This window comes from Pholis gunnellus (assembly GCF_910591455.1).
Source record: "Pholis gunnellus genome assembly, chromosome: 4".
Classification (NCBI taxonomy): Eukaryota; Metazoa; Chordata; class Actinopteri; order Perciformes; family Pholidae; genus Pholis; species Pholis gunnellus.
Genome location: NC_136530.1, coordinates 1,702,913 through 1,724,289, shown reverse-complemented (window position 1 = coordinate 1,724,289; position 21,377 = coordinate 1,702,913). Strand labels below are relative to the sequence as shown.

At 43.5% G+C, this 21,377-nt stretch overlaps 1 protein-coding gene across 2 annotated transcripts; it reads right to left on the bottom strand.

Annotated features, from left to right (window-relative positions):
• Window positions 1–1,304: 1,304 nt before the first annotated feature.
• On the bottom strand, window positions 1,305–20,662 carry cpeb2 (cytoplasmic polyadenylation element binding protein 2). 2 transcript variants are annotated; one of them, XM_079157935.1, is made up of 11 exons: window positions 19,398–20,662; window positions 17,362–17,640; window positions 13,513–13,603; window positions 10,899–10,949; window positions 8,805–8,828; window positions 7,329–7,502; window positions 7,146–7,235; window positions 6,182–6,300; window positions 5,961–6,075; window positions 5,247–5,428; window positions 1,305–4,671 (listed from the first exon to the last, which is right to left on the bottom strand). In XM_079157935.1, exons 1-11 carry the CDS (start codon window positions 20,271–20,273, stop codon window positions 4,444–4,446), a joined length of 2,229 nt encoding a protein of 742 aa, XP_079014061.1. In that variant the 5' UTR covers window positions 20,274–20,662; the 3' UTR covers window positions 1,305–4,443. The 2 variants fall into 2 exon arrangements, with proteins under 2 accessions (XP_079014061.1, XP_079014062.1); XM_079157936.1 differs by lacking the exon at window positions 8,805–8,828.
• Window positions 20,663–21,377: the final 715 nt, after the last annotated feature.

Genomic DNA, 21,377 nt, shown 5'->3' with positions numbered 1-21,377 from the left:
TTGGTAGATTATCATAAACTCTCTGTCTCCTGTTGTTCTTCTACACTCATACAGCAGCAGCAGCAGCCATGTTGTGTCCAAACAGAATGGGTCTTTATTCAGGAAGTGAAAGAAAAAAAAGGTTGTAATCAACACCCCATTTAAATACAAAACCAACAAAAATAAAAATAAACATGATATTCATTTTGCATATCAAAGAACCATTCAGTAATAATTACAATCCAAACACCTCATAAACCACTTTTGTGAATCTATACACAAACTCTGATTTAGAAATTAGTCACTTTGACAATAAAATTACAAATATTCAGCTTTAAAAATAATTAAAACTCAAAATAATATCTTAGCAATTAGCATCTTATTTTTTTTTATATAGTGAATTTCCACATAAAAATACAAAATGATACCAATGACATTTAAATATGAAAAAAATGATTCCAAGAACTCTGCTACAATAAAAGGAAATAAAACGTGGGATAAAACAAGATGAAATGAAAATAGAAATATGCATGAAAAAGTCTCTCCTGTTGTTAGCAAAACACTATCCAAAATAACTACAATCATTTACATCAGTACAAAGATATCTGGATTTAAAAATAGTTGCAATGAAAAAATGGGGTTTTATTTTTTCTGACAGTAAAAAATGACACTGTGGATCAGAAATCTGCAAAATATGCAATGAAAAAAATAAATCTGCATTAAAAAGGTTTACACTGTAGTTCTCACTTTTTATACAAACATTAGAAACAGTATTGCACATCACAACACAGATTCGAGGTTAGTCAGCCTTTCAAAATGTGTTATATTCAAGTTTCAGAGCATCTACGAGGACAGGCAGCTGGGGCCTCGATGCAACAGGGGAGAATCTCAAGTGTCTTCCAAGAAAATGATAAAACCTTCATGTTTCCTTCCTTCAAATGAAAATGTGTATCAAAACAAGAGTCAAGTGTATATATCAAAAACCTTGATGTTGTTGTTACTAATGTCATGATTCTTTGTCTTTGAACAGAACTTCTGGACATAATTAGCAAAGAGGGGGGGACGGGGGGTAAATTGTATAATTGTCCTATTTAAATAGAAAAATACAATCAAAATCAAATAAGGTTTTTTTTTTTTGTCTACAAAAATAGTGAAATAAATATGATTTTTTACAAAAACAAAGACACATACAGAACAAAGTAACAGTGTTAAACATAGAAAATAGAACCTCACAAAAACAGCACGAGTCAAGTGTTACAGGTGACGATATTCAAACATGTTCATGAGAACTAAAGCCACATGGGGGGGGGGGGGGGGGGGGGGGGGGCTTCTTTAAAGAGTAACTAAACCCCAGAGTTTAGTCGCGTCTTATCGTCTATCAAACCTTCTCTCTCTTTATCTGGTACAGCGATGTCTACGCTGTGACAAGAAGCATTAAGTTGTTAAATTTTACTCATTTAGCAGCTGGCTAGTTAGCTAGCTAGCTTGCTAATTCCACCATGCATTACTAATGCTACAGTTACGGAACATATAAAGCACCACACGTTACTTTAACATTTCACCAAAATGTCCTGGTTTTTAAATGATCATTCATGGTAGCCGTTGCCCTTTCAATTAGCTTATGCTACTTGCTAGCATGCTAGCTATTGTTATGATTATGGTCATGTAAGATTGCTTAAAGGGTCTGTTACGGTTACAAAATACAGTATAAACTCATATTTGTGCATTTGAGTTTACATGGGATATGAGTATGCTAGTGATTAGCATTAGCGCTAGCTATGTATATGCTAGCACATAAGCCAAGCAGCAAACCTCCGCTGCTGACAAATGAAGCTCACGTGGAAGTGCCAAAAGCTGCAGTTTCTCAAACGGCCACTTGAGGCTCTAAAAAGCGAGTCAATCACCATCGACCTCTATGTTAAAACGCCCAACTTTGCAGCAGAAATAAATAAATAGCTCTATAGCTAATATCCCCTTTCATGACGACTGTATGGAGGATGCATTATTATATAACTCACCTGTTAAAATTATATTAAGGCGTAAAATTAGCTTTAGTGATTCACAGGCTAATTGAAAGGGTAACCAAAAGCCAAAAGCTGACTCCATATACATCACCTGACAACATCAGCTAACAGCAAAATGTGATCGCAATATCCAGGTTTCAACCAGTGGAGGGCGGTAAATATGAATATTATATAGAATTCAAATACTTTGCACTAAATTGTCAAGATTTGGACCCAAATCCATCAACAACACTGCTAAAAACACATACACATTGGTTTATAGTCGTGGTTTGGGGGTTTAGTTACTCTTTAACTTTCACCTCGATCAGGCCCCCCCCCCCCCCCCCACCGGTCCTCACAACATCCAGACTACATTAGAATATATTAGAAAATATTGGATTCCTGCTCTACTCATACAGAACATAGATAACTTAAGACCACTGCTTCACGCTACATCTTAAATAAGTAATCATGAAAAAATAAAACATTTGATAAATCTTCTGTAGGATCATAAATAAGTGGAGGTTTCAGAGAATCCACGTCTGCGCTTAAAATCACTTAAGGAGGGGCGGATAAGAAATAAAGTGGGGATATAGAAAAGTAGTGCATAATATATACTGTATATTATTTTAAAAAAAAAAACATATTGAAGGGCCAGTGATGGGTAAGTAGTTGACACAAACAAATTAAAAAGCAATAGAGTCTCAGCTTCATGAGGGTTTCGTAACAGTACACACTTGACGCCTGGACACCGATAACGAGGAGCGTGGAGCACGAATAAAAAAACCACGACGACACACTTGTACAGTACCGAACGGACGGCCGGGCCCACCGTCCTCACAGAAAGATTGTCCCTAGACCAGTTATTTGTTTTACTTAAGAGTAACTCAAGGGTGGAACTCAAACGAGACAAAGGAGGAGAGGAGAGTTCCATCTCTAGAGATACTTTAGCTTCCGTGATAGTGAGCCGGAGTCTCCCCGGAGTTATTTCAACTCTACAACACATGTAGTCGAGAGATGTTCTAATGATGCTTCTCCCAGTTAAGTCTGCCTGCTTTTTGCCTGCAGAGGCGATGCTCAATCAGACTGACCTTTGGAAACACACACAAAGGGTGCGTTCTCCTCTAGGTAACTAAACTAGAGCCTCAGTCTACACTAAAAGAAAAACCAGCCACACAGCACGGAGGACGACAAAGACACAAACCACTGAACGCCACTCTGCTTTTTTTTCTTTTTTGTTTTTTTCTTCTGCCGTACAAGCCACCGTGTCACAAAAACGCCGGCGTCCACTACAGTAGAACCAATGTCACTCTTTGTATCGTTAAGTATGTAAACGGGTCAAACAACAGATAAACATCAACGCATGCAAGTTTAAATATGTGTTTCTTTCAAAAACGTATTTGTCCGATTTTTTTTTTCACTCTGAGGCATCTGTAACAGATGTTCATGCTACGTTTCGTCTTTAATTATGATTTCAGTGGTTTGTTTTTTGTATGTTTTTTGATTCTATCCCGCATGCTAGTTGTGTAGCTACTATCGTCATAACATGCACCTTCCATGGCGGTGCTGGGCCATCAGTGGCCGAGTGCGTACTGCATTTCAATTGACGTGATTCTGGTTTATACACGGCATTAAATATAATACCTACACATCTATTCATATATATACATATATATATATATATGAATATATAGCAGCAAAGCTTCTAAAATAGCTTGTCGAGTATAAACGTTGAAGAGCGGAAACCAGATTTTCAGGCGTCGCTCTGTGGGTCAGTGTGAGCGCAGACATATTTGAGTTTTTAACTCTCTAAGAAGAAGAAAGATAAAAAAACAAAACTGTTTCTGTTTGTTTTGCAGCAGAAAAATGTGTCAATTTGATGCTTTCTATCATTGTTGTTTTTTTTGCTACCTTTGGTTAATGACCCGGGGGCAGGCGTCAACATTAGAGAATCAAGGTTTTTTAGTTTCCCCCCCAAGAAACAAGTGTGTGCACTAAACACACACACACACACACACACACACACACACCGAGGGGGGGGGGCTATAGCAGCAAACAGACAGACAAGCTGCCCCCCATGCAAAAGAAACATTCCCATATCTACTTTAAATCTCACATACAAAAATAATAATAATAATAAAAAACCTACAAAATTCAATCTCTCTTTTTTTCTTCCTTTTTTTTAAAATCTCTTAGAAAAGATGAAAGTACCACAAAAGAGTTGTAGAGTTGTCAGAGCCTGAGATGTGAGGGGAGTTTTGGTGAAAAACTGAGGCTTGTGGTGTTTGGCTGCTACAAAAGATATATAGATATAGATATATATATATAGCATATACTGTATAGTGTTACGTACTGGATTATACTGATAGCTTAGGGGGAGGCAGGGCTCTCTTTCCCGTGAGCCAGGGTTTCGTTTCCCTTCCCCTCTGACTGTGTCGCCGTGGCCGCCGCCGCGGCGTCTTTAGTTCCAGCGGAAGTGGATCTGGCGCGGGCGGTCCGCTCCCTCTTTGACCAGCGGCTTGTGAAACTCTCGCCCGGCGCGGGAGTGGATGTTGGCCCAGCAGAATTCGCAGTAGTACTGCAGACAGGTGACGTTGGCGCAGAAAAAGGGGGCGAATTTGCCTCCGCAGCGCGCGCCCTGACACTCATCGCACAGCTGATCGTCCAGGACGTAGGGCTTCACCTCCACCTGTGCACATGCACGCACACACACACACACAGACACACACACACAGACACACAGACACATGTTTAAGGAAAGACATAAATAGTCACAAATAAAATGGATGTGTTCATGACAGGCCAGGGCTCACACAGGCGGCAGCCTCCGGGTTTGAAAAGTGAAAAGCTAATGCTTCATGTGTTAAAGCTGCATTCTCTCTAGTGTCCACCAGGGGGCGACTCCTCTGGTTGTATAGAAGTCTATGAGAAAATGACTCTACTTCTCTCTTGATTTATTACCTCAGTAAACATTGTAAACATGAGTTTATGGTCTCAATCTCTAGTTTCAAGTCTTCTTCAATACAGCATGATGTTCATTTAGTAAATGATGGTCCATTTAGAGTCAAACAGACCATAAAGCAGGGGATGCTTTAGGGGCGGGGCTACACAGTGATTGACAGGTCTCTACCAGAGACGTATACGGCGTCTCTACGTCACTCCTCCTCAGTCCACATATGGTCACTTCCTGTTTACTGGTTGCAAAAAAACAAGATGTCGACGGCCAAAATGCTCATGTCATTGTTACTGAAGGGGAGGCCGTACCCGCTTGTCGATGTCTCCGTGCTGCAGCTGGACGAATCTGGCGCTGATGGCGGCGATGTAACTCTGCTGATTGGAGAAGGCCACTCGCCCCGCCCCCTTCGGGTACTTGAGCTCCGGATCGGTGTCGATGCCCGCGTAGCAGACTCCGCCGTAGAGACGGTCCATAATCATGGCCAGCTCAACTAGTCAGAGGAGGGAAACGCTGTCAGGCTCCTCAGATCATCTACTGATGTATCAACACGTGTGCACAAGCTGTCATTTTCAAATGTTGTTTCTGGATTTGGACCAAGAGGACTGAGGACATGAATAAAGCTGTCAGGTTGTGAATTTATGAGAAAAAAAACTTTGATATTAAAGTTCAATTCACTTTGCAAGGTTGGACCAGCCCCATTGCTCCACAGCTATTTTAACATAAAATATATTAATTATATTAGTATTTATTTAGGCTCACAAAATCACATGTAAAAACAATTGAAAGAAAACATAAAAAATGTTCTTAGAGGACCGTGGCTATGCTCAGTTCTCACAGTAATAATACAACGAAATATAGACGCCGGCACGGTTTGTTTTCTAGTAAATTGACGATTTTAATCAATTTCCTGGAATACAACTGCGCCCCCCCAGCTCCGTAGTTATTATTTTGTTTTTATCTACAATGGCCCTAATACGCCGCCTGAGTAAGCTTGAAAATAATTAAATTTAAGGTGTAATTACTTGCTCTCAGGGGCCGAGGGACGCCTCCCACAAAGATGGTCTTGCGGGGATCGAGGGGCTGAGATCCGTCCATCACAAAGTCACTGTCGCTCAGGTTCCACGGTCGAATTTGCACCTGGGGGACAAAGTCAGATTTACCTTTAAAAACACTCTCTCTGTGTTTAAGAGGAACTAAACAAACGACAGCTCTGAGTGTGTTCAGCTGCTGCTGCTGGACTCACGGGTTTGTCTTTGATGGTGGGACTGGAGACACACAGGTAGAGCTTCCCGTCCTCCTCCATGCAGGCTTCAATCAGAGCCTGCACCGAGCTCTCCTCCTGGAACAGCAGGAACGCATAACCTAGGACACACACACACACACACACACACACACAATGTATATCCAACTGCTCAATCTGATAATATTGTGTTTACTTATTTATTATACCTTTACTGTTTGATTATTAATTGTACTCGTGTTGTTTTCTTGTATTGTTAATACTAATAATAACAGATGATCTTATTTGATCTTAATTACACATTAATATACAGAGTGACTGCCCTCTACTGGTTGAAACGGGCTATTGCAGTTGAAAGTAGCTGTTTGCTGATCTGGACGCAGGTGTGTGGAGGCGCTACACACAGCTAGCGCTCGTGCTAATCCTTCTCCTCCAGTATTCAGTAACACATGTGATCAGGACGTCATTAACGTGTTTCTAGTCTCTGGTCTCTGATTGGTTGTTTACAATGAAACCTGATCAGAGTTTAGACCAACAGGAGGAGAGCTAGTAACGTTAGCAGCACCGCTAACGGCTAACCAACGAGGTTCACTTCAGTTACACTATGATGCCTTCAGGCTCTGCTCGGTGAACATGAGTACTGGCTGAAGGTACATTATAGCGTCATCATGATGTGTTCACGTGTCATCTGTAAAATGTGGTTTTGGTGATGAACTTGAATAAATCCAGTAGTTTGAAGGAGATGTTTTCACATGAATATAAAATAGATATTAGAGATGAATTATGAGCTGTTTAACTTCCTAACACGAGTTCTAAACTCATTATTATACTTCAGTAAAAATAATAATGACCTGATGTCTTGACATTGTGGGGGATAGAACCCACTGACACTGACACCACCGGTCACTCTCTAATAAACGTTAGTAGCCGTGTGCTTCATACGGAGGCTCGCTGCTGCTGTCAGTACCTTTCGGGGGAAAGTAGGACTTGCTCTCTGCTTTGTGTGGCCAGTCCACCACCAGGTGACCAAAGCGGCGGAAGCTCGAGGTTATTTCGTCTGAGAGGAAGAGGAAAAACAGAAGAGGTGAAGAAGGAGAGAGCTGGTGTTTGTAGAATAAAAAGAGACCAAAGGCTAATTAGTCATCCTCACCTTCGTCGATGTCGGGGGGCAGACCTCCCACGAACACCTTACGGGAGAAGCGCTCGATGCGATCCCCGTTCTGGTGGGGGTAACAGTTGGGGGAGCCGTGGACTCCCGGGACGCCCGGGTTCCCGTGGCCTTCGTCCAGGAGATTGTCGTCGATGGGGAAGAGAGAGGAGCGGCCTGGTGGAGGGACAAGAACACGCAGGTAAGGCTACCGCAAGAAACGTCACAAACACACACATCTAAAGGTCACCGTTCATTCTTTTGATTTATTTTAAATGGTGTTATACTCGGTTTATCCCGTTAAGGGGGAAAGTTGTCTCTGCATTTGACCCGCCTCTGTATGACAGGATAGAATAACGGTTCTGCTTTGAATGCAGTTCTTACGCTGGTTGTGAGACAAAGAACCAGATTACAGTGAGAACTTTGGATCCATTTAGTTTCTTTGAAGCAGTGTGTGGACAGACAGGCTGTTAATAACAACGCCGAGCAGTGTGGAGCCCCAACGTCTTCCAGAAAGACATAAATAAGTGATTATTATTACATTTTGTAAAGAACAGGGAACCGATTCTTGGCCTTTGGTTGCCATCACGTGTTTACATGTGGGACTGCAAACAGCAAAACACGCTCAACAAAATATCTGTTGCATGAGTGATATTTAAATATTTCTGTTACAGTCAGAACCAGAAAACGCTTCATCTGTTCTTAGAGAAAACGACGAAGTGACTAAAAAAGTTAAACACGTCAGAATAGAAAGATCGATGAGCAAACTGACAAAGAACCGAAAATCAAAAACAAAAAAGGAAATTTGTGAAGTCTCGACATCTTTGAGCAGGAAGGGAAATGAAACGGCAAACACACGACGCACACGACACACACGACACACACGACACACACGACACACACGACACACACTCAGAGCTTCATCATGAAGACGAGTTTAGCTGCATTGTAATATGAGGCGACTCCAAAGGGAAACTTTCAAGCCTGTTAAACGTGAGCGTTGACTCTAAAATAAACCATGTGAATGAATTATATAAAATATACAAATGAAACAGAAATATTTTAACAAATGATTAAACTGGTTTGTTTTTGTTTTTTTATCACATATTAGAAGTTTTTATATTTTTTAAATTTATTTTCAGAAAGTCAGTTTAGATTTTATAATGACACTTTAATCATCTCAAATAAAAACTCATTTATATATTTGACAGGATTTATTCATATGAATATTCATGTCATATTGTTTATGTCGTATTGAAGACGTTGGGGTTCCGTAGAGCAGAGGCACAAACAGCCAACAATCATTTTAACGACAGTAGAAGAATGCTGCAAAACACCAACACCACTGTCTCCCTGGATCTAAAAGCAGAGAGAGGATCGGAGGTCTGACTCCGGACTCGAGGCCTCGGTTTGGTTTTTATTCAGAGCATGCCACAAGAGAAACAAGGAGGACGAATACAGACGAGTTGTAGAGTTTACCTCGACGTCTCCCATAGTTCCTGGCTGCATGTAGAGAAGTACAGATACAAGATTCAGCTGTGCACACATTCTCAGGCCTTAGACGTGACCTCTGCAGACTCATCTCATGACTCCTCATCAAACCGCCGATTCATTCGGTCAGATGAGGCGTCGCACAAACAAGAGAACCACACGGACTCACGTCCTCCTGAGAGCCGGAGCAGGACTCAGTCACACCATGAAAACTCATTCATCTCCTCCGTAACACACTCGAGGCTAAAACATTTCTGCTCATTTACAGAACAAAAATGTGAACATTTGATAAAGTTCAAAATTATTCATTGAAATTCATGCTGTTGACAAATTAGAGTCAAAGGTTTTTACATTCATGATCTCTCTGTTTCACTCCAGGAGTCAGAAAATACCGTCAACAGACATAAAAACATCCATGTTTCTATTATTAAATGTATAAATGAGTGTGTGAGTGTGTGTGAACCTTCAGCACACAGAGAGGAATGAACGTGTAGAGTTTGGTGTGTGTAAGAGCTGCTGAAGTGGAGATTTATCATCAGAGTCTGAGAACAAACTCATTGAGAGAAAACGTCCTTTAAAGAGACGTTTAGTTCATTACAGACATTTAGAGACTCTACAGGTGAAGAGTTAACACATGAACTCATAGAGATCACCATGAACCTTCACCACTTCATCACTCACACTAAGAGGATTTATTGTGTTACACGTTTACTGAAATGTGATGTTTAAATATGCAAATGAGGCATTATGTAATCTATATCTAACTTCCTTTTTCAACATGTCAGATCTGATAAAAGCCATTTGGAGAAACAGAAAACTGAAGTAGCACATGTGTTACATCACTGCAGAGCCCCGGACGTCCTCCGTCAGGGACGACACGGTTTATCTCAGCAACACGTTCGGCCTCAGAGACGTGAGCCAAAAAATACATCCCAGCGCGGGACAAACGTCAACCGCTGGGTCTCAGGAGGAAACGGCAGAAATACCAATAAAAAAAACACGCTGGCGACGTGTTGAGAGCCGTATTAAACAAACTGTGACGTGTGTCCACATGTCTGCAGGGCTACAATTACTCTAAGTGTCACTGAAGGTTCACACTGTAATGAAAGGCTGGAACTACGTCCTGTTGGTGGTGCGTTCAAAGTCGTCAGGTGACTTCATCATGTGAGCACCATCACAGAGACTCAGTGTGGGAGAACCGGAGGTTTGCAACACTGATGGTAAAGTAACAGAAGATGAAATACGACGATCACTAAACAGACGTTTTGATGACGGATTGCCCACCACATGTCAGCTGCTGCAGCTATTCTCACCCACTGGTGGGCATCAGAGCGCCATCTACTGGGCACCGGAGGTACAGCCACATTGTGAGATTAAATTAAATATATATATATCTTTTTGGTCATTTACAAAGCTAGTTATTCCTTCATGCACGTCACATAAAAGTGCGTTGTTTCAAAGACCAGTTGGGTTTGAAAAACCACAACACCTGGTCACGCAGAGACCAACGTGTTTCTCCGTCGTTCGCTCGCTGACGCAACGCGAGCAGAAAAAGTGACGTCGCTGCAGCAGCGCGTCGTGCAGAACTATGAGCCTGAAGACATTAAATATTCACAATGACAGCCAGTGAAATATGAATAATAAATCATATTATAGAAAACCAATTACAAATAAATACATGTGGAATTATAAAGACGAATAAATAAAAGAACAAATAAGTAAATCAAAAACGTGGAAATATTTTTTTAAATTATATATATAAACAAATTATGATAAGAATTTTCATTTCTTTCTTTCTTGGTTCTTTTTTTAAATCTGTAAATCTATTTATTTATTGCATATTACTTATTACATTTGTTTCTGAATAGTTTTTAACTTTAATTTATTGGACCAGGTGGCGACACCTTCAAGCCAATGTGAAAAAAAACAAGATAAATATGCAAGAAACGTCCACAAAACAATAGGTGACGTCACGGCGATACGTCCACTTCTTATGTGTTTTGGTAATTCTTTTCCTCCCGTTTATGTGAATGTGGTCGTATTAAATTTGCTCATTTGCACATTTGGATGAGAGATAATTACCATTGAGCATGAGAAGGCCGTCAGCCCCGGGGTTAGGACATCCCACACGGCCTGACACGAGGAAAGGAAACACACAAAGAGAGATATAAGGATGAGACACAGAGCAGATGGAGAGGACACATGGGAGTGAGAACACACACACACACACACACACACACACACACACACACACACACACACACACACACACACACACACACATATAAAGGCACAGTGGCTCCCTGTGAATATGTTACGACAGCCTTCCTCACATGTCTGCAACGGGAACAAAGCTCTCCTCATCCCCAAAGACACCTTGAGTTCATATTACGAGGAAAACAGAGTGAAACACTTCCTTTGTTTTTCCATCCAGCCTTCAACCAAAACAAGATCATTTCCTCTTTCAGCTTTAAGGAAACGTCTCCACTCAGCAATGTGCTGCGATCCGGTAAATAATTCAAGCTCGTTAATGCAGAGAGGAAACCTCCGGTTGTGGTTCCATAGAAGTCTATGAGAAAATGACTACTTCTCTCTAGTGTCCACCAGGGGGCGACTCCTCTGGTTGTATAGAAGTCTATGAGAAAATGACTCTACTTCTCTCTTGATTTATTACCTCAGTAAACATTGTAAACATGAGTTTATGGTCTCAATCTCTAGTTTCAAGTCTTCTTCAATACAGCATGATGTTCGTTTAGTAAATGATGGTCCATTTAGAGTTAAACAGACCATAAAGCAGGGGATGCTTTAGGGGCGGGGCTACACAGTGATTGACAGGTCTCTACCAGAGAAGTATATACGTCTCTACGTCCAGATATGGTTCATTGGTTGTGGAAAAAAACAACATGGCGACGGCTGTAATCCAAGATGGCGACGGAGAAATCGCCAAACTCGACATCAGTCCACTTCGGCGCCCCCGATCTAGACTTTGAGAGTATTTAGCCGTTCATTCTGGCTCTCATGATGTTTGTGTGTGTATTTGTGTCTGAAAGTCAGAAATGTTTAAATGTTAAAACATGTTGCAGCACTATATTGTTGTGGTTTATGAAGTCCTGTATGTTGGAGCTGGCAGTCAGAATGCTGCACACTGTTGTGTCGGCCCATGGCCGTGCTATAAATGGCAGAGCCCACCCTCACAAGCCCCCCCTCCCCCTCCCTCCTGACTCCTCTCTTGGCTGTCATACACAGTGTGTGAAAGTGTGATCGCATCTAAAATTAGTCTGGACCCCCCCCCCTCTCTGTTGTGCACACTGGCCCATGTCCTCTCCATCTGCTCAGGCAGGAACAACAAGACACTCGGCCGAGCAAAGGAGGGCGCAGGTTGGGTCCGGATCTTCATGGAGACTATACGAATAAGGACTGCGTGCACGGCTCGGTTTCACCGGCGGTGTTACTCCGGGTCATATTTGTAAAGTGAAAGTGTAGCCGACCTGTGAGGCCGTGAATGAGAGGAGAGTGAGAGCGCTGCAGTTATTTGACACGGCTGCTCAGATGTCCAGCAGCTGAGCCTCCGGAGGCCAAAAGAGAAGCGTCTCACTGCAGCACATCTACTGCTTCCTACTGACAAACCATCAGGAGGTCAGAAGGAACTCAGTTAGTTCAAAATGATGAGTCATGTGCCGGTTCTGCAAAGAGAAGCCAAAGCTTCATGTGTTAAAGCTGCATTCTCTCTAGTGTCCACCAGGGGGCGACTCCTCTGGTTGTATAGAAGTCTATGAGAAAATGACTCTACTTCTCTCTTGATTTATTACCTCAGTAAACATTGTAAACATGAGTTTATGGTCTCAATCTCTAGTTTCAAGTCTTCTTCAATACAGCATGATGTTCATTTAGTAAATGATGGTCCATTTAGAGTCAAACAGACCATAAAGCAGGGGATGCTTTAGGGGCAGGGCTACACAGTGATTGACAGGTCTCTACCAGAGACGTATACGGCGTCTCTACGTCACTCCTCCTCAGTCCACATATGGTCACTTCTCATGGCAACGGCCGTATTCAAAGGCTTCAAGGCTTCGAAACATCAGTCCACAGACCAATGAGTGACGCCACGATGACTACGTCCACTTCTTATATAGAGTCTGGTCCGACATCGTAGAGAGAGACGTCACTTAACGACACTCTAGAGTGTGTCGTCTTTATAACAACGTATTTTCTTTCTTTCTTTAAAAGTTGTATGACAAAATGAGACTTTCTTGATTTGTTGAATTATCTTTTAAATTGACGAACATCACGTGTAATTCATGGCACAATTCTAACGGGATCAATAAGATATCTGTCTCTCTCCGTTGACTACCGTACATATTGTTTTTTTAAATAAGGTCCCTCGGTGGTCCACTAAGGAGCGGGACTCTGTTAGAGATATTCACCGATCACATCCCTCCTCCTCTCCTCACTCGGCTCTGTGTGCCGCGCAGGTTAAGTAGCAACAGGATCAGAGCTGAAGGTCGTGTAAATGTGCAGCTGGTGGCAGAAAGTATTAAGCTCTCAGCGGGGGAGAAAATAAGCCGGAGCGTGGTAAAAACAACACGGCTCCGTTAGCAGCGGGCCCGTCACTTCCCCTGCACCTGATGTCAGGCGTCCTCACCCCCCCACGTCCCCCCCCCCCCCAACACAGAGCAAAGGGAACCAGCGGCCTCACCTTTCATCGGATCCTGCTCGGCTCGCATGATGTCGATCAGCGAGCTCTCCAGGGAGTGCATGTTCAGACTGTCGTACATCCTGGTGCGCTCCTGAAAAAAACAAAAAAACACAGGTGAGAGGTTTTTATAGAGATGACAAAACACACCGTCTGGGTCCTGCGTGTCCTCGCGTTTCTGACACACTTTTGTTCCTTGTCTGATGAATAATAAAGCCTCTGAAGTGTTGGAATTTGGCTTATCGTGTAAGAGATTTAAGAGAGCGAGTAGCTCACGCTTGGATTAACATTCTTTCCGTGTTTATTCACTTCAGGGGGTCGGCCGGGATCTCTGGACTTGTTCCCAGAGAGAAAGGAAACCAAAACCCAGGAGATGGAGATGATGAGCTCATCAACAGGCCGACGAGATAGCGCTCCTCTAATGACCAACCGTGACGGACTCCTGTGGTAATATTCTGGTGACGAGATTATCCGACACAGTGGAGGGTAAAGGTCAGACCTTCGTACTTTGATCGTGACGGATTGTGACTCGTATCAGTCATTTATAAAACATCCGCTCACTGTTCAGTATCTACAGGAACCGACATTTATGCTCCAATTGACTGGAACGAGTTGCAAAAAAAAGCTCAAACTCTCCACCTTCACACCGTGATCCTCCTTTAATAACTCTGAATAATAACTGATTCTCCGGGAACATGGTTGTTTTCATACATTGTACATGTTGATAGATGTTATATTTGGTCAATCTGCCTCTTTGTTCATGAGAACTGGTCCTCAGTCGACTCATCTGGTTAAATAAAGGTCAATAAATACGAGGTTGTTTAAAGGAACGCTTCACCCACAAAGTGACCGTCTGTACATCAGTGACTCTCCGTGTGTTAGCTTGAAATGATGATGAATTGCAGTGAATGGAGGCCGCATTTAAAAACAAAACCACACAACGATATCATCATCTTCACTCAGAGCTTAATATTTAAAACACTTCCACATAAACGGCCGCTACTCGTCCGTGCAGGTCCGGAGTTATTCAGCTTTCAGCAAAGATGCTAAAAGGTTTGTGAAGAAGCGATCGCACGACTGGATGAACGAGGCTCGTTCTGCACCAGCTGTGAGAGACCTTATGAACCAATGTTTCACATAGTTCTGCTGTTAAAGGCTTCAATCCGTGGAGGCACGTTACTCACGGTAACACGGGGTGAGTGGCTGATATACAGGTGGTCATGTTGAGGCTGAAGTGTTTAATATAACTTTGCGTTGCTTCACCATTAGTTAGTTGAGTAGAACAGTGACAGCAGAGAATAAAGAGTTGTTATAGTAACTCTACATCTATATTTCAGAGATCGTGATAACAGGATTATTGATTCATCCTAAACAGGTTGCAAGACGTTGACCAAAGAGACGGACTTCTCACTTTAAAGACAGGTTCAGGTTCAGGTTCCCGGAGGAACAGGAAGCAGAACTCCACTGATTCAGTGTTTGCTCTCCTCCAACGTCGTCGGACTCACGATGGAGAGTTTGGAGGAAAGAAAAGGATCAAAAATCGATGCAGCAGAACCAGAGACATCGTCTGTTTATATTACACATGTTCTTCTTTAAGGATTGTAAAGATTTGTGTGTGTAGTTGCGGGTGTAGTGCTATTTGTTGAAGTACTATAGTCACTGACTAAAGCACTATGAACACATCTGAGGATGATACTAATAAAGCCAGTTTGTTCTTAGCTGCTTTAGAAACACGAGGTGTTAAAAATCTACATGTGAGTAAATATTTTGCAGCCGAATCTAATAGTTTACAGGATATTCAACCTTTGTTTCTTTGTAACGCTTTTATTACTTGACTTCTTTCTTTGCAGAGCGTGTACAAAGGTAATAAAGTATTCCATGAGTATGAGATATGAGTTTTCCTCCTCTGCATCAGGAGGTTGGTTTATGGTGTGTTGCCGGTTACACTCGTCTTCTTGCTTCTTCACCGTTCATCTTCACTAGCTAACAGCTTCTGTAGCTGGAGACCGAGGAACGAGGACGCCGGTCAGAACAGAAGTCAAACACACGGCTGTGGGAATCTCAATGTTCGGTGGATATTCTATGTTTCAGGCTGATATGCAGGAGCACAAAGAAGAAAATATAAACTATATATATGTGTGATTTAACACATTAAACACCATCCTGTCGCTGACAGCAGAGCGGCTCTCACCTTCCTCAGAGCCACGTCTGAAACATGACTCAGCAGAGAAGAGCCGCCGGCTGCCAAACGTTAAACAGAAAGGAAGGAAGGAAAAGTCCTGGAATCTAAAACATTCTGGATCCGATACTGTTTATGGAAATTAACAATCCGCGGAGTCGGGCCTGTTTCCTGGAATAGGAAGCGTTGTTCTTCTTGGCTCTGATATCACTAATAACTTGAGCTCATGGCAGCACTGAAACCATTCGGTGACACCATTGTTTGGGTGGCGTCATTATTCTAGTCTGAGAAATTAAATAATCTTCTCTTGGCAAATCATTCAAATGTGTCATTTCTCTCAGAATTAATATAAATACAAGCGGACACGTTTACAGTTTCATGGCTTTTACTGAGGATTAAACGTTTCCTTTAGAACATTAGAGATACAGAGAGAAATACTCTGTTCAGTGCAGACAGGATTTGTTGAACGGCCATAGAGTTTATTTTATTGGTCCAGACAATCTTTAAAAGTTAACAAAGGTTTTAACCACTAATTGTTCATGCAACAATGCCAAACAATGGAAGTCTTTATTCCCTTTTGTCTGGTATGTGTTGTACACTATCTGTGTTTGTTGATGTGTGGACTTTAGTTTTTTTATTCTGTATTATTGTTTTCATTGCATGTCTGAAATATCTGTAACTTTTCAGCCTTCTTGGTCCGGTCACCATCTCAGAAGAGATTTTTATCTCAATTGGTTTTAAATGGTTAAATAAAAACAGCCAACCGGTGCAGTAAAAGTCTTTTACTTAAAGTTCAGGACTGTTTAAAACCTCATTTCACTACAACTACCAACACTGTAAAAAGTAGAATAAGAAACGATGAACTAAAGATGAATTAAATACTGACACTGTGGTCGTTCAGTAAATAATGTTGCGTTGTGAATTAAAGGCAGTAATCCGGTTATGAGCCATATTGTAGCAACATGTACAGAATTTATATTAACTATATTTCTTAATACTTATAAAAGAGCAACTGTAACGTACCAATTTGCTCCCCAGGGATCGATAACGCATTTCTGATTGAGATTTTATTTATTCAAATGTTGACAAAAAGAATCCTAAATTTCCTCCACGGACCACTTTAATCAAAAAAACAGCCCAAAGTGGGCGGAAACCGGTCCGATGTGGCAACGCTGCCTGAAACAGATCTCACCTTCAACATGTTCTCTGCCATGAATCCAGCCCGGCCCGCTTTGTTACACCTTTAGTAAAAACCTGCAGAGCAAATCAGCTCCAGCTCCTCCCATCTGATTGAAATGCGAACCACGCCATCACATCAACACACGATGTGTGTCTGAATAATCGCTTTTCTTTCAGTTTCTCCGCTCATAAAAAATAATTCTCAAGGGATCTCAACTGAAACGCACACACACACACACACACACACACACACACACACACACACACACACACACACACACACACACACACACACACACACACACACACACACACACACACCTCTTCATCATTTCCCTTTGTCCAATCTCTGATTGAAATGACTGGGGATGCCTCTGCTCCTGGTTATTTCCCACCTTCAGAGCGACGGCTTTTTCACACAAACTGTAGCGCAAAAAACAAACAAATGAACCCATTGTCCCCCAAAGCCACCGGTGCAAACCCAAAACACGTACCTGCAGGGGCAACAAGGTGTTGCTGTTGCTGTCTGTGCGAAACACGTTCTCCTCAATCCAGGACTTAGGCCCCAGAGATCCGGCGGAGCGTGGGAACTTGGGCGGAGCGATGATGTTGCTGCTGGAGAAGGGCTTCTTCAGGGGCGAGACGTGGTGACCGCCCGAGCCGGGTCCGCCCATGCCGCTCCCTCCTCTGCGGTGGTCCCGGCCCCAGGACATCCCTCCGGAGCCCCAGCCGTTCCCCTGGTGACTGCCCCAGGGAGACTGCTTCACCATGGGCTGTGTGCACGCACAGAGAGAGACGTGGTGTGGAGAAAGATGAAGAGGGTTATAAAAAAGGGGCGTGTGCATATTTTTGTACTTTACTTCCGCTTCATCCTATCCTGTCTTTCTATCCTTTCTTTTCTCCCGGTCAGCCGAGACTTGATCTGCTCCTGTAGATAAGAAGATTTAGGGCTTTAAGACTAATACTGAGTTAGCCGAGCGCTGCGACACCGACAGTGTAGCTCTCTCTCTCTCTCTCTCTCTCTCTCTCTCTCTCTCTCTCTCTCTCTCTCTCTCTCTCTCTCTCTCTCTCTCTCTCTCTCTCTCTCTACCTGGACGTTGTGTCCACTCTTAAGCATATCAAACATCCAATCGCATCGTGTTTATAATCCCACGCTGAGGACAATCAACTTCCTGTTTCTCACTCACTCAAAACATGATGTGATCTAAATTATTTTGTCTCTTAACGCGGATACGCATCACTTCCTCTCATACAAACACACACTCTACTTAATCCAATCTCTGTTCTCGAATTGATATCATATCGTCACATATATCCTTGTAACTGCTTCATGTTATTGTCTGCACGTCCTCTACGTCCTCTTTTCTCTTTGTATCAACTGCAAACAGGTTTGTTATGCTGTGCTTTAAGAACATGTTTGATTTATGATCTAAAATAAATCTGGATTAATGCAGATGCTGTTAAAGAAAATGGAAACTCTTGGAGAGGTTTGATTTTATCAAACAACTCAATAATGATAAAACTATTTCTGTATTATTATTTAGTTGTATGTCATTAGTATACTGTTTGTTGTTTATTAAAAATAATAATACTAAAACAACTATTTGTTTCTGCTCCATGCAGAGTGCTCATAATCAGAGGAAACAGCACAGATGTTCAAACAGAGCTGGAACTATTGGTTATTTTCTTTGTCGATTACTTTTCCTCATCTATAAATAGGTGAAACATGATGATCAGTGTTTCTAGAAGCCCAAGACAACGTCCTCAAATGTCTTGTTTTGTCCACAACTCAAAGAAATTCAGTGTCTCCTGTCAGAGGAGGAAAGAAACCAGAAAATATTCACATTCTAAGAACCTGGAATCAGAGCGATTAATCGATTATCATCGACGATTCATTAAATAGTCCACAACTAATCTATTAGCGCTACTTTAAAGCACACACACACACACACACACACACACACACACACACACACACACACACACACACACACACACACACACACACACACACACACACTTCTAGGCATCCATTTAGGACACCAAACCTTTGTGTTGACTGGACCACAAGACAGGCATGGTCATGAGCCATGTGACCGCATCCCACTGGCAGCTTCCACAGAGAACAACAGCTGGATTCAGTGATGCCCCCCCCCCCCCCCCCCCCCCCCCCCCCCCCCCCACCCACCACCTCTTCACCCCTCTCTTCCTTTGCCTCAAGAGTATCGTGACTTCAGCCCATGCAGATAACATGACAGATGCATGATGAGTAAACACATTATCCTTCAAAGATTACATAATGCTCACACAATCATACATCTAGAGGCTTTTTTCTTTTATCTCTGCAGCGTCACAAGATGCTAACCTGACCTCAGGACATCCTGGTGGTGGTCCTCACACCCTCACATCGTGATTCAAAGAGGTCAAGAAGAATGTGTAGGCCTCATTTTTTGGACATCTTAAGGTGTGAATGCTAACTAGTGGTGGGATGAATAAAATAATGTGTTTATTGTGTCCTACAGCAGCTCACCTGATGTTGGTTGTAGTTGTTCCTCTGCTGCAGGAAGGCGCCCTGCTGGGGATGCATCTGGGGACTAACCGGGGACCTGCGACTCTGCGCCTGCTGGGGGACGTTCATCTGGGGCGAGAAGGGGCCGTTGAAGCCCTGCACATTAATCCCAGCGCACGGATTAGCCGACACCGGCGAAAAACTCTGGAAGAAGGCCGGGTTGATGGAGGAGGGGATGCCCGGATAGAAGCTGTTGTCGGGGTCCGCGTTGGGCATCTGGTTGATCGCGTTCGCGTGGATGGGGTGGTGGTTGATGGAGTTGGGTGCGGGTGGAGGCGATGAGCTGGTCTGGACGGACCACGGCGTGCCGAACCCGGGCGACGAGCCGGCGCTCTGCATCTCCTGGGCGGGGAGGTTCGGGAAAGCGGCGCTGAGACTTCCGGACAACATGTTGCCGGTACCGCCGCTGCTGCCATTGCCGATATTTATTTGGTGGGCGATGGGGGAGTCCATTTGGATCGCGTTTGGATTCACAGAAGTGGGCGATGGCGACGTAGCATCGGCTTGGGCCGGTTCCACTGGAGAGCCGCGGAGCTCGGGCCGCCTCTGCGGCAGGTGACTGACACGTCCCCGGGGTGGGGGCGACTCTGCGGGGATGAACTCGGTGTGCCGACTTGACTGCTGATGTGTTTTCCGGCTGTGCGGCTGAAGGTCACGGACGGACTGCGCAGCGCAGAAACGATCTCGTGCGCAATCGGTGAACGCGTTCCTCTGGTTGTAATCCGGCGTGAACGAGCTGTCGGTTCGGTTCGGTCTCTTCCCGGATTCGTTGCTGTCCTTCTCCTCGGTCGTCGGGGGCGTTTGCGTGGTTGTCACCCCCAAAGGCTCATCCTGCATGTTTTGCTGATGCGCAGCAGCTGACGGGAACAGCGGGGACGCGCGGCGACGTCGCTGAAGGGCGAACCGGGGACGAGGCGTGAAGTATCCGTCAGCCGGCTAGAGATCGGCGTTTAAACGAGTCCTACACATGCGTTTGAAGATATATATTTCGAACAGTGTTTCTAAACGAGGTCCGTGTCATCTGTGGACCGTGGGCAGGCTGCAGACAGAGAGCAGGAGGAGCAGGAGGAGCAGGAGCAGGAGGAGGGGGTCTGGCCTTCGCGAACAGCCGGCTCGTTCCAGTCCTCTCCGTTTCTCTCGCTGATATTACCGTGAGATGTATTTCGGCCTTCACTGCAGACTAGCCCGAGCCTGTGCGGTCCATTCCCGTCCGACCGTGCTCCCCCTCCTCTGGTTACCGGCTGCGGCTGCTGCGGCAGAGGATTAAAAAGATCCCCGGCTGCATTACGTCACGGCCGCGTCACGCCCCGGCGCGCCCGCCTCCAGCCTCCAAGCCCGAGCTGCAAAGAGGACCGCATTGTTTACGTCATTTTTTAGTTTTGTTTCATTATTCATAAAGTGCAGTATCTACTCCTAAAACAGCAGGACACGTCACTCTGTGGAGGCTGAACTGGAGTCAGTCTGGTTCTCAGTGATGAGGGTACTCGTGTACTTGTACTATAATATCACGTGCTGTTGTGTCTCCTAAGTAGTAATTCATTCATTAAGTCTTTCATTTTATTTTGAAAGTAGTGACGTGGCATGTCCAAAAGCACTTCTTTGATTTTTATCTCCCAGACAGTTTAAAATAGAATTCACATTGTGTTTGTGCACAATACAACAAAAACAACAAAGGAAAAGTTGTGATCTCAATAAACATCGAACGCTAAATGAATACAAACTAACAAAAGTAAACAAACAAGAAAAAATCTAAAATCAAAAAGAAAACATAAATCTGACTTTTGGTTAGAATGAACATTTAGAACTCAAGTCATTCGTGGACCTTCGGAAGGACAAAGTGTCCTTAAAGAAATGTTTTAATAATCACTTCAACATCACCGGTTTGCTTCCATCAGCAGTCAGTCCACAACCCAGCGCGCGCGGTGCGTCCGCGCCAACGTC